At 56.3% G+C, this 13280-nt stretch overlaps 1 protein-coding gene across 3 annotated transcripts in view; it reads right to left on the bottom strand.

The window, feature by feature from the left end:
* Positions 1–565: 565 nt before the first annotated feature.
* The window catches only part of ttc28 (tetratricopeptide repeat domain 28), a 38746-nt gene continuing 26031 nt past the window's right edge, over positions 566–13280 (bottom strand). For 2 of the 3 annotated variants that reach the window (XM_078088748.1, XM_078088750.1), the window contains 26 exons: positions 12552–12748; positions 12306–12459; positions 12042–12213; positions 11775–11943; positions 11509–11669; positions 10923–11411; positions 9833–10025; positions 9666–9746; positions 9032–9284; positions 7986–8095; positions 7462–7591; positions 6989–7216; positions 6510–6678; positions 6321–6428; positions 6026–6173; positions 5761–5940; positions 5145–5641; positions 4821–5068; positions 4560–4684; positions 3923–4000; positions 3675–3834; positions 3523–3599; positions 3305–3434; positions 3070–3177; positions 2332–2971; positions 566–2107 (listed from right to left, as the gene is read on the bottom strand). In XM_078088748.1, coding sequence (XP_077944874.1) covers positions 1207–2107; positions 2332–2971; positions 3070–3177; positions 3305–3434; positions 3523–3599; positions 3675–3834; positions 3923–4000; positions 4560–4684; positions 4821–5068; positions 5145–5641; positions 5761–5940; positions 6026–6173; positions 6321–6428; positions 6510–6678; positions 6989–7216; positions 7462–7591; positions 7986–8095; positions 9032–9284; positions 9666–9746; positions 9833–10025; positions 10923–11411; positions 11509–11669; positions 11775–11943; positions 12042–12213; positions 12306–12459; positions 12552–12748 — 5906 coding nt within the window. In that variant the 3' untranslated portion in view covers positions 566–1206. The remainder of the gene's footprint in view (positions 2108–2331; positions 2972–3069; positions 3178–3304; positions 3435–3522; positions 3600–3674; positions 3835–3922; positions 4001–4559; positions 4685–4820; positions 5069–5144; positions 5642–5760; positions 5941–6025; positions 6174–6320; positions 6429–6509; positions 6679–6988; positions 7217–7461; positions 7592–7985; positions 8096–9031; positions 9285–9665; positions 9747–9832; positions 10026–10922; positions 11412–11508; positions 11670–11774; positions 11944–12041; positions 12214–12305; positions 12460–12551; positions 12749–13280) is intronic. The other variant, XM_078088749.1, reaches the window with a different exon arrangement.

Here is a 13280-nt window from a genome sequence, read left to right on the forward strand (position 1 = left end):
TATTTATATATATTTTAAAAAGTTTTTTCCATTATAGTTTTCGACCTAATATATTTAGACTTTTTTCAAAACATTTTTCGACCTACTATTTTTTTTTTGTTCCATATTTTGACAATTAAAACAAAAATTCTACCTAATATTTTTTGACCGAACACATTTTTACAAAACCCTTTTGAGCATATATTTTTTACTTTTTTTTCCCCCATGACATTTTTTGACCTAACATTTTTTCAATACATTTTTTGACCTACATTTTTTGCCTTTTTTCAAAACATTTTTCGACCTTTTATTTTTTAACTTTTTTGACCTGATAATTTGAATATTTTTTGTTGCATGACATTTTTCGACCTAAAATAGGGTGACTTTTCATTTGCATGACATTTATTTTTTGAAAATGTATTTCAGACCTAACATATTTTGACTTATTTTCCAAACATTTTTTGACCTGGTATTTTTTAACACCTTTTCTAAAAAAAATTGGCTTAATATCTTTAGGCTTTTTTTCCCATGACATTTTCTGACCTAACATATTATGTATGGAAAGAGAATAACTATGAACACAAAAGAAGGAAACAAACATTTTTATTCTTCCACATGTTCAGATATTTCTATATAGGAGTCCGGCATTGCTGCAAAATGGTACATTATAAAGTTATTTGGTACCATGCTGATGATCATACACATCCTCATAAAAAATATCAAAAGGTTTGCCCCTCGTCATCAATTATCTTCATATAAAATGTGTTGTAATGACCGGAAAAACACAGCTTACTTTACAAAATAAACATCAATCGCAGCAATGTTCAACCATAATTAACACACCATAAATCAAAATCTAATTCAGGTCAACTCTCACAAACGTATAGCGAACATTTAGGAGGAAGGCGCTCAGTCGGCAGACTGGGAGGACGAGACAAGGAGACATGGAGACAACGATATTCGGAGAGATGGAGACACAGAGACAAGAGGCAATGACATGTGGAGAGATGGAGACAAGGAGACATGGAACACATGCTCTCCAAGCCAGAGATCGTCTCTTGTCTCGTCCTTCTAGCTCTCTCCACAACGAAGGCACAGTCATCACATTCAAAACATCCCTTCACCAAAAACCAGTCGGTACGAAACAGCACTAAAGTTCTTTTAGATCAGCAGGTGTTGCTTAAAAACACCCAGAAGGTGTTAGGGGACAAACCCAGAGGAGGACCCTCAGCATTTGGAGGAAGGGAAGAAGTGTCCGGGGGAGAGGAACTTGAATCCGTTCCCTGAGGGGAGCTTCACGCCTCCTTTCGGTGGCGGCGGCGGTGGCGGCGGCTTGGCCCCCGTTTTTTGCCGTACGTTCGGCCGGTCGCTGTTCGACGCCTCGGCGCTTTTGCTCGAGGGCTCGTGTCTCGGGGAGAGGTGGAGCAAGCCCAGCACGTCCTTCTGGACCGTGGTCATCCTCCTACCGGTCCCCCCTCGCAGCAGGCTGGCGGCGCTGGGCAGCTCGTGTTTCTGTCCCGCCCAGAAGGTCTTTAAGTCGTGGACGGCCTGGATCTTGTGGTCCCGCTTGGACCGATCCGGTTCGGGGGTGTCTGCGGGGCTGGAGGGGCCGGAGACGGACCCCCCCGAGGAGCAGGAGAGGGCCGGCGAGATGTGGCCGGAATACGGCGAGGTTGGATACCTCGGCCTGAGCCGGAGGGACGCCTCCGGGAGGGACGACGGGGGCGAGGGGGGAGCCGGGACGACGAGCATCTGCAGCGACGAGGAGCGTGACGGGGGTTTGGGACGCGTCGGGGGAGGGGCCGGGGGGGAGAGAGGGGAGGAGCGAGGCTTCAGGCCGGCTCCGCTGGGGGGCCGGCTGAAGGCGCTGCTCTCGGAGGGCTGAAAGCCTCGCGCTCCCCCGGTTGCGGGAGACCCCGCCCCCCTCGCCGCCTTCTGAAGGCTCTCCACGGCCTGCATGTGGCTCTGCGTCTCCTCCAAAATCTTCTGGGCCAGCTCCTGCGGGTCCAGCTGTCCCACCGGCACCGTCCTCTCCTCCTGGGACTTCACCGTGCTGTCCGTCTCCGTGCTGGACTGGTCCGACTCCGAGCTGCTCGCCTTCCCTTTCCCCGTCCTCCGAGGAGGACAGCTGGGGACGAAAAGAGACCACAGTCACGTGGACATCAAGCCAACAAGGGGTTAAGTACTACGACACAAGAGACAAGGAGACGAGGAGACAAGAAGCAAAATAAACCCGGAGACAAGGATACAAGGAGACATGTAATACATCTGTAATTGACTTTAAAAGGGGAAACGTCCGTCTCTTCAGGATGTCTCTGAAGTCCATCCTGGTCTTTGTCTCCTCACACTTACGTGTCCAGCTCGGCTCTGGAGCCGTTGGGGGCTTTTGGCGGCGGCGGCGGCGCTTTAATCGGCGACGTCGGCGTGCTGATGCTTCCCTTGGAGGAAATGGTGAGCGGGCACCCGTGACCCCCGGCGGACCCCCTTCTGGCTCCGCCTCTCGCGGATCTGTGTCCCCCGGGCAGGGGCAACGTGTCGCACTCCCTCCTCCCCCGCCCCAACGGCTCACTGCTTATAATGGAGTAGCCCTCGTACTCCTCCTCCCCGCCTCCTCCTCCTCCTCCTCCTCCGGGATCGCTCGGTCGACCTCTCGGCAGGCCGCCCGAGTGGCGGTGTGAGGCGTAGAGGCCCCCGCCGCCGCGAGGCCTCTCCGGCTCTTGCTGGTGCGGGCGCTGGCTGATGATGTCACTCCCGGCGGGCTCGGGCCGCGACAGGAAGCTGAGCGAGGAGGCGAGGGAGCTGAGGCTGTAGACGGAGATGGCGTCGCAGGAGAGGTTGTCCGGGCACGCCGGGGGCAGGAAGGAGGGCTGGGGGGGGTAGCAGCCAAAGGAGAGGGGCAAGGAGTGGGGCTGGGAGGCGGACTGGGAGGAGGACAGAGACTCCAGGGAGGAGGAGCTATCCATGCTCAGGCGCTTGGGGAGCTCCGTGGAGTCTGGGGGGGGGGGGGGGGGGCAGAAGACACAAAGCTCCATAAATCAGAAAATAGCGTCAACAGACACGAGACGTTTATCTAAAGTTCATCACGCTCACCAAAGAGGGCGAGAAGCGCCTGCAGGGCGAAGTGCACGACGCGCCTGCTGGCCTGCTTCCCCGTCTTCAGCAGCACCTCCTCCTGACCCACCTCGCACAGGTCCAACCCTGGGAGGGGCACAGGTACCGCACTTCACAGGGGGGGGGCATTTCATTGCAAACCGAGACGCAATGAGCTTAACTACACATTCACGGTCAGCTGCTGCTGCTGCTCCGGGCGGGAAGTTTAACTCACCGAGCGCCGCCAGGAACTCGTGGCAGCCCGGAAGCCTCCAGAGCTGCACGCTTATCGCCACCTGGACGGGGGCCAGAGAGAAGTCCTGCTCCCTGTCGCCCGCCTGCAGCTGCACCAGCACCTGGTGGAGCTGTGGAGGAGGAACGCACAGGTCAGCTGTTTGGATCTATCAGGTGAGCCTTTCGAGGGGGCCCCGACCCCCCCGCAGCACGCCGTACCTTGTGGATGAGCTGCTCTCCGGCCTCGGACGCGGTGACCAGCTTGCAGAGGGCCTGCAGGCCCGGGGGGGTCAGACCTGAGGGCAGCGAGCACACGGTTCACGTCTCTCTGCAGGTGCATGCGATCGCAGAAAGGGAGGGGGGGGTCTTACCCAGCAGAGCCTGCAGGGTGGTGCTGCACTGCTGCAGCCGGTCCCCGGGGTCCGAGGTGGGGAAGAAAACCGCGGCGGGGGGCCCGGCGCCGCCCGCCGAGAAGTCCAACCGGAAGCCCACCGCGGAGAGCAGCGCCTGCCAGCCGGGGACGCCGCCGACCTTCAGAGGGAGGAGGACGTTAGTGCGCGGGGGAGGGGCGTCTGATGGAGACAAAGGGACAGTGTGGCGGGGGGGGGGACAAGCAGACCTTGTTCTCCACGCTCTGCTGAGACGTGTACATCGGGTTGCTCTGGCCGCTCTGGATGCGCTGCAGAGATTTCTCCACCTGCCGGGAGGAAGAGACGCAGACATTTAACGCGTCCGCGTCCTCGTCCGTCAACGCGCCGGCGGTCCTGGTCCTCGGGGGCGGGACCGGCCGGCACGGGGACCCCGACACCCTCATTTGGGGGTTTTATCATAAGAAAAGTTTTTAAAAAGTAAACGTTGTATTTCGTCAGCAGCTTTTTCATAAGCGCATTTTAAAAATGTTCTTATAATGACAATATTTATTTCATTGTAGCTCAAAGCTTTATTTAAATGTGAATAAAACGTACGAGTCTGAATCTTAAACTTCTGTTAAAACATTTCAACAAAATTTTAAATAACTATAAAAAGGTTTGACATCAAATACTTTGAATGTGGGGACTGTGTGTTATTAAAACGATTAAAAGGGAAAGCAGAAAATCTTAATATTGATCATTTTTAACAAAACATATTGGGAGCTTTATGTGTTTTGAGTGCTGTGGAGTAAAATGTAAAAAGTAGACCAAGCCTAGCTGGCGCTAGCTGACGGAGGCTCGGTGCAGGTGGCTGGGTGGTGTTATATGCGGTTGACGGTGTCCCACCAGGTGCAGCAGCACCCTCAGGGCGTCCCTCGCTCTCTCCGGGTGCTGCAGGATCTCTGCGAGGGCCTGAGCCACCAGAGACATGGGGCTGTTGAGCTTCACGTCGGCCCCCACCAGCATGTAGCCTGAGGGCCACACACACACACGCACACGCACACACACACACACACACACACACACACACACACACACACACACACACACATTATTAAAGGCTGCGCGCGGTTGGGAGCCAGTCTGCCGCGTCGGGTCTCGGCTCACCGGCCCAGTTGGACGGGTGGGCGAAGTGCTTGCTGCTCTGCAGCGCCTTCATGGCGTCCGTCAGGGCCGCGCTGGCTTTGGTGCCGGCGAGGAGCGCCGAGTAGAAGGCGTGCGTGAAGAGCTTGGAGGCCGCCACGGGCACCGGCCACAGGGACACGCACACGCACTGGACCCCCGCCGCCAGGAAGGCTCGGGTCAGACCCACCACGCCGTCGGCCGTCGCCCTGCTGCTGGACTCTGGGTACAACCTGAAAGGCCGAGGGGGGGGGGGGGTCAAAGGTCGGTCAAAGGTTTGGAAGGTTGAAGCGGCGCGTGGGGGCGTACCTCAGGACCACCAGCTTGACGGACAGGCTCAGGTCCAGGATGTCCGCGGCCGTGAGGAGGAAGTCGTGAAGCGGCGGACTGTCGTATGCGCTCTCCCCGTCCTCGCTCGTCTCCTCGGCCCCTCCCAGCGAAGACGCCGACCCGCCGCGCGGCGACCTTTCGCGCGGCCGCCCAGCCGCCGCCGGCCCCTCCCCGGCGGCGTGCTCCCGGCCGGGGGCCAGCACCAAGGCGGCGAGCTTCCAGGACACGTGCGTGGCGAAGTGGACGCACTCCGCTTGGCCCAGCGCCGCCAGCACGCGCTCCTTGGTGGCGCCGGCGCCGGCCAGGGGGCGGCACCCCAGCTGCTCCCCCAGCCACAGAGCCTCGTCCTGGGCCGAGGGCAGCGGGCCCCACAGCCAGCGGTCCATCACCGAGGGGGGCAGGCGAGGAGCCCCGACCACCGCGGCCACCGAGCCTCCGTCCGAGCACAGCGCGGGCCCCCCGCGGCGGGACGGCGGCTGGGGGGGGGAACACGGGGGTCACGTACATACATCTCGATTACCTCAATAGCACGTCTTCATTCAGACTGGAGCCTTCGCCCTCGTGGTGTCCCGGGTCCGACCCCCCCCCCCCCTACCTTGATGGCGGCTCCCAGGCTGCCTAACGAAGGCACCGAGATGAGGCTGAACCTTTCGTAGAGGTACTCGTTGGAGGAGCTGCCTTTGAGCAAAGCGAACGGGACGAGGTACAACTCCCCCTCCAGCACCAGCACCAGCTGCCTGTGCCGGCCCACGGGTCCACTGCTGTGCATCAGCGCCTGGGGGGGACAGAGGAAGACCCGGGGGGGGTTTACAGGAGGGAGGTGAGCGCAGTGGAGGGAAGCAGCCTGCGGGCCTACTCACCCCCTCCATGGGCGCTATGAGCAGGTCGTACAGGGCCCGGAGGGGCGGGGCTCTGCTCAGGGCGCTCGGCCGCCGCGGCGGAGACGACGGGACGTCTTTCGCCGGAGACACCGTGGAGCTGTAGAGGCTCGTCATGCTCTGACAGCTTCTGTGGAACACGCATGGACACATGCACACACACACGCAGACACACACACACACACACAGTGGGAGGTTTGTCTTTGTGAGTTAAATGTTGCATCGTTCCCTCCGGCAGTTGTTGAGATATTTCACAAGTCAGAGGTCGCAGCCGGACCTGTTGAAGAGGTTGTTGCGGGACACCATGTGGAGGTACCCGGTGGGGTCGTGGTTCAGCTCCAACAGGTCTCCTGCCTCGCTCTCCGTCTCGCTGCCGGAGCACCGCCTGCCAGGTGGACACGAGGGGGGCGGGGCTTAGGACCGCCAGCAGAGTGCACGTGTGGCAAACGCGGTGAGAAGGACCGACCTGCTGTGATGGCTGTCCACGCCCAGAGCCTCCCTGGCGTTGCCGATGTACTGATCCAGAGACAGAGGACCTCCCCCACCTCCTCCGCCCTGCGGACTCCCACCACCGGCGTCATGGAACTCCTCCAGGCCGGATTCTCCCAGGTACACCTCGTTGAACTTCACGATACCTGCCGCCGCATGTCGGGAGGACGGTGAGAAAAAAAAAAAGATCTCTTTAAAATCAGTTTGTAAAACTTTAGAATGCATTTAAAACAGTTAACCACAAGGGGGGGTCCTGAGGTCACGGAGGTCAAACTGAGAGGGACGTGAACAGCTGGTTCACGTTTCAGCCTGAAGGGGGCGCAAGAGGACACCACAGGGAGTCACATCATTTTAACACAAATGACAACAAAGTAACAAATAATAATATATATTAACATTTGATTCATTTCTATTATCTATGGAATGTTCTACGTGTGTGTGTGTGTGTGTGTGTACCTGTCCCCGGGGAGATCAGCCAGCTGTACAGAAACCCCCCCGCCAGCGAGTAGTAGAGCACCAGGGCCCGCTGCCCGTTCACCGTCTCCAGGATGTGCTCCACGGTGACGGGCCCGTAGGGGTCGGAGGTCGCGGCCGGCCCGCCCCCCTTCTGCCGCTCCACCAGGAGGTCGGCGAAGGCTCGCGTGCGGCCTCGCTCCGCCGTGGCCAGCGCCTCGTCGTGGCGGCCTTGAGCGCAACACAGGAAAGCGATGGATGAGGAACAGAAGGTCCGGAGGGGATCTCAGCTCGCGCGCATTTTATTCCCATCAGCTCAGCCGTCGGTGAGACAGAAGGTCGCCGGTTCAAATCCCGCAGGGGACCCCGACTTAACCTCTCAAAATGCTCCTCATGAACTGACTCTGCTGCTTAACACCTCAGGACGCACACAGGATTAACACACATATGTGATAAGTGGGGACAAACAAGGTCACCGAGGCTGACGAGGACCCTCTGGAGGGCCTGGTACGAGCTGGTCTGCAGGTCGAACAGGGACAGCTTGCAGTCGGTGCTGTGCTGCGTCTCCCGACGGATCGCCTCGAACAGCACGGAGGACCTGTGCAACTGAAACGCACACAGACACACACAGACACACACCGGGTGAGACGGAGCGCAGTACAAATACACAGATACACAATCCGAAGTACTCAATGTCCAGCTTCAATACAGTAAACAACAACAACAACAACAGAGCGGCACACCGTTACAACCTGTACACAGAAGTACTCACATTAAAGTACTTCAAAGTGCACTAGTACCTTTATCTTGAAAGAGTATATAAGTATTTGTGTAATTTGAGTACTAGAAAAAACAGACGTTGTTCATGAGGTAGAATAGTTATTATCATACTGGATATATTCTAGTGTTGGTTGTATGTCACTAATATTGGTAATTAAACTTGTTAGCATCCACACACACACACACACACACACACACACACACACGCACACACACTCACCTGGTGCTGGGCCTCCTCCAGGTTCCCTCCGGCCCACAGCGAGAGGCCGAGGCGATGGCGAATCTTTGCCTCATCTTCTCTGCGACCCAACTGCTCCGACAGACGCAGACCTGAGGAGGAGGAGGAGGAGGAGGAAGAGGAGGAGATCAGACGCTGCTCACAGAATCACTTTAGGTCACATCCCCCATCCTTGCATCCTCCTTCCTTTCCTTCTCCCCTTTTTGTCTTTCATCTGCTGTTTCCTTCCACCGTCCACAATCCAAAGACGTCTTCTCTCTTCTGCTCGTCTCCTTTCATCTCCTCCTCACAGTCGCTAGGGGCCGTGATTGCTCCTCATCAGGCCGGATGGAGACTGATCCAACATCTAGTCCCCCCCCCCCCCGCCCCCTCTCACTGTGGGGGGGGTTAACTGCAGTTGTGGTGAGTTAATGATCAATTAAGATCAGGAGGATGTGGATGTCGTCGCTTCAAGCTCTGAGCCCGATTAAACCCGTTTCATCCATTTTGCCGCAGGATTATTCTTCTAACAAGGAATCTTGTTTTAAAACTCACGACTGCGGGAGCGAGTTTGAAAGAGAAGTCACGTCGGAGGAAACGTCAAATCAAAACGAGAATATTGACGACGACCCGCCGGAGGGGGAAGCTCGCGCAGGCAAAGTGGAACTTTTTCACCGGCTTTTCATCCCGAGTTTATTGATTCGTGTCGGAAACAGACCGCAAACGCTGTGAGACACATTCTGGATTCAGGTGGGAGTAACAGTTATTACATAAGTGCTCATTGTTCAATGGCGCATGAGGACGTTCTTGGAACATTTATGGGTTCGCAGTCACCTCACTGCAGGACACAAAGTGTCAAAAAAAGCTTTGCAGAATGTTGCCGTGGAACGGAGGCTGGGTGAGGATCTGCATTATGTGCAAGTGAATCAGTCCATTGGCGGCTAATTCATTGTAGCCTCGTAGCCTCGTTGCTGGTCCGGATCACACAAGAGGTCAAATTGTGCAACTTTTGAATGTGCAAACAAACTGCTTTAAAGCAGCTTCCTCACCTTCCTGCAGGTACATCACGGCCTGGGCGTAGTTCTGCAGGGCGTGGTGCGTCCTGCCCAGGCTCCCGTAGGCCAGCGTTTTGCCGATCAGGTCGCTGGTCTGCGCCGCCACGCTCAGGTGCTGCTCCTGGAAGACCACGGCCCGCTCGTACTTGCCGAGGGCCTCGTAGGTCAGCCCCAGGTTCCCGTAGGCCCGGCCCTGGCTCCTCACGCACCCCGTCTGCTCGCCGATGTCCAGCGCCCTCTGGTGCCACTGGAGCAGGAGAGGCCGTCACTGAGGGCACTAGTTTGGCCTTTTAAGGAGGCGCCGTTATCTCGTCTGCACGCTAGATGTGAGCCTACAGGCGTTAGCTTAGCATAAAGACGTTGTGCTCTGCAAAATGATAGATTCTGGTTTTACAGGACGCTCGGTGCTGGATTACTCGCAGAGATCACTGAGTCTCTGCCGGTTAGTTGTTTCCCCCTGTTCTCAGTCCTTATGCTAAGCTAAGCTAAAGCTTGCTTCAATTTAATAACATACTTAATATCATTTTCACGTTTGTTCTTCCATGTTTATCTTCAAACACGGAGGGCCGTTGTGTCAACATATGTAACGGCGGCCGGTAACCACGCGCAGCGGCGAGTCTGCACCGACCTGTAGCGCCGTCTCGTTGTCGGCCATCAGCTGGTAGACGCCGCCAAGCGCGTCGCTGGCCTCCGCCTCCAGGGGTTTATCCTGCCATGTAACGCAGGGTTCACTACATCGCTCTGTGCGCATCACGTACGTCTCGGCATATTCGGGGCGGTCGGTCGGACGCTCACCCCCGCCGCGCGGGCGATGCTCAGCTGGTGCTCCAGGCAGGACAGCGACTGCTCGTAGTTGCCCAGCTGGCTGTGCAAAGTGCCCAGCTCGCCGTAGGCCTGGGCCTTGCCCCCGGCCTCGCCGCCCAGCTCGTGGGCCACCACCAGCCGCTTCTCGAAGCACACCAGGGCCTGCTGGAGGCTGCCCATGGACCTGAAGGGGGGTGAGAAGAAGGACGCGACCGTTTGTGTTTCATCTTAAAAAAAAACCACTAAAAGTAAAGTGCGTGTAGATTTTAAAAGTACATATTACAGTACTGCCTTTTTCCCACTGCCAAAGCGCAGACCTCATGTGGGCAATTCAAGCAAAGCAAAGGTTAATAATTTAGGTTGCGGGCTGTAAAACCAGTGTCCTCAGAGAGGAGACGAGTAGAAACATCTAGTGGAGATAATTCAGCAACTTTCCTCTCGTTCTCTTCTTCTTCTGTGGTTTCACAGGAGGTGTACTGAAACTTCCCCTACTCCCGTCTCTCAATGGCAGAATTATTACGACGGTAAATTAAAACGTGCACGTTTAAGATGAAAGCGCGTCGGAACTTTGTGTGTGAAAGTTTTCCTGGCAAACATATTGGAGCGCACAGAATATAAATGTACCCACAAAACTAATAGAATAAAAGCCTACGGCGTCAAATGCAGCACGAGGACCCTCTGAGGGACTAATGGAACAAACACATGTTGAAAAGTAGTTCACATGTTCTCGTATTCTAGTCTGAAAAGAAGAACACATTTATAATTAATTTGACTTAATGCAAATGATGTAGTGCAGCTGCAGTCCCAATGCAGGGGAGAAGGAAACAAATGAAATGAGTTCTTGATTATTTTTGTACAAAACCTTTGCTCAGCAAAGATCAAATATAAATTGAAAATAGTTGGAATATTACTCGCATATAAACTAGACAGCCGAAAATATAATTACGATCCAGCTGCAAGTCAATAACGCCGGGAACCTCCGGGTCCGATGCGCTGTCTTAAAGCTGCATTCTCTCTATCGACCACCAGGGGGCGGCTCCTCTGGTTCTATAGAGAAGTGGGTTTTGATCTTCTCATGTACCTGTGTGCATTGCCGAGTCCCCTGTAGGCCTTCTCCTGGTCCTGGACGTGGTCCAGACTCTGAGCCACCGCCAGGTACTTCTCGTAGTACTGAATGGCCTCCTCGTGGTCCCCCAGAGCGTCGTAGCAGTCCGCCAGGTTCCCGTAGGCCCGGCCGCGGTCCAGCACGCTCTCGGTGCCGCTCAGCTGCTGCAGCATGGCCAGCTGCTGCTCGAAGTAGCCGATGGCCTCCTCGAACACGCCCATGTTCATCTTGGTGATGCCCATGTTCCCGTGGACCTGCGCCTCCAGGCCGGCGTCCCTGAGTCCCTGCGCCAGGCCCAGCTGGGCCCGGTAACACTGGAAGGTGGTGGCGTAGTCGCCCAGCGCCATGTGCACGGCCGCCAGGTGGCCGAGGGCGCGGCACTCCCCCTGCTGATCGGCCAGGTCCTTGCGCACCGTCAGCTCCTGGCTGTGGAAGGACAAGGCCGCGTCCAGCTGGCGGAGCAGCCTGACGGAGACAAGAGGGCAAAGAGGTGCTAAGGGAAGAAGAAGAAGAAGAAGAAGAAGAAGAAGACGACACAAAGACCTCCGGCCGCTTTTGTCACCTGTGGACGGACCCGAGGGCCGAGTAGGCGTCGGCCTCCATCCTCTGATCGCTGACCTTCTGAGCCAGACTCAGCTGCTGCTGGTAGAACCTCAGCGCCGCCGGGAGGTCGCCCCGACACGCGCACACGTCGCCAAGGTTACCGAAAGCCCTGAACACCGCCTGCAGGCAAACACGACCACATGGTCAGCGACCGCTTCGAGAGTGGGCCGGACACAACAACAACAACAACAACAAGAACAAGCAGAGGAGGAAGCGGTCGTCGACCTGTGTGTTGTCCAAGGCCTGCGCCAGGGAGAGCAGGTATCTCTGACACTCCTCCGCCTTCTTGTGCTCCCCCAGGGCTTTGTGGGCCAGGCCCAGGTTACAGTAGGCCTTGGCCTGGGAGAGCTTGTCCTGGAGGTCCTTCGCCAAGGCCAGGTCCTGCTCGTAATACCTGGGGGGGGCGGATGGAACAAGAGGCAGAGCGTGACATCGTCGAGTCCTCGTCTCCCCCACCGTGAAGGGTTCCATCGGACGAACCGGGGCTCTGACCTGACGGCGTCGCCGTACTGCCCCAGGCAGTAGTGAGCGTAGCCCAGGTTGTGGCAAACCTTCCCTTCCCCCTCCAGGTCCTGCAGGCCGGGGGCCAGGGCCAGGTACTGCCCGTAGTACGGCAGGGCCTGGGCGTACTCGCCCCTCCAGCTGTGGAAGTTGCCCAAGTTCGCTGCAGAAAAGAAGAAAAATAAATCAATTTAAAGTTGACTTTTAGGGAACCCCCCCCCGCCCTCCCACAGAAGCGCCTGGCGTCCAGCTTGCCTAGCGCCCTGGCCTCGCTCTGGGCGTCCCGGAGCTCCCGCGCGATGGCCAGGTGGTGCAGGTAGTGCTGCAGGGCCTGGTCGTGGGCGCCCAGCGCCTGGTACGCCACGGCCAGGTTGCCGTGCGTGGAGGCCTGGGACGGCCGGTCGTTCACCTGAGAGAGAGAGAGAGAGACGTCACCGCGGTGTCCTTCTTAGCCTCCGGGCAGGAGGCGGAGCCTGGGAGGGAGGCGGAGCCGGGGCTCACCTCCACAGAGATCTGCAGCTCCTGGCGGTGGAAGCGGACGGCCTGGTCGTAGACGCCGAGGGCGTGGTGGGCGTTGCCCATGTTGCCGTAGGCCCGCCCCTGGGCGGCGTAGTCGCTCAGCTCCTGGGCGAGGGACAGGTGCGCCTGGTGGAGCTTCAGCGCCGTCTCGTACTCGCCCTTCATCTGGTGGATGATGCCTGAGAGGGCAGGATCCCATTGAAGGGTTTTTAATGACTTAGAGCCGGGTGGTTATTGTCTTTTAACCAAGACGAACGAGGAGAAGATATTTAAAAATAAACGTTTTAAAATGACAAAAGTCCGGCTGCATCGTGACCGCCGTCCAACTCTGGCGTCCAACACATCCAACATTAATGTGAATGTTCATCCGAAGTTAAAGTCTGGAACATGCAGATATAAATAACCAGTGAGCTCGGAAAACATGTGAGATACAAGAGCAGAACAGTAAATAATTAAAAAGCTTCAGTGGGAAGATGAAATAAAAAAATGGAATAATAATCGCGTGCTGTCGGGCGTGAAAGTGGACTTTTCTGGTTCCACGTTCGTCAGTCAATCACTTTGAGGCGCAACCTGTGACAGGTGATGTACACGTAGAGTCTGATTGATTGATTGATTGATTGATTGATTGATTGATTGATTGATTGATTGATTGAGATGTGTCCCGCTCAGTATTTGTGGGGAAGCTCACTCAGGTTCTGAGACGTCAAATAA

Source organism: Gasterosteus aculeatus, chromosome 14 (genome assembly GCF_964276395.1).
Source record: "Gasterosteus aculeatus chromosome 14, fGasAcu3.hap1.1, whole genome shotgun sequence".
Classification (NCBI taxonomy): Eukaryota; Metazoa; Chordata; class Actinopteri; order Perciformes; family Gasterosteidae; genus Gasterosteus; species Gasterosteus aculeatus.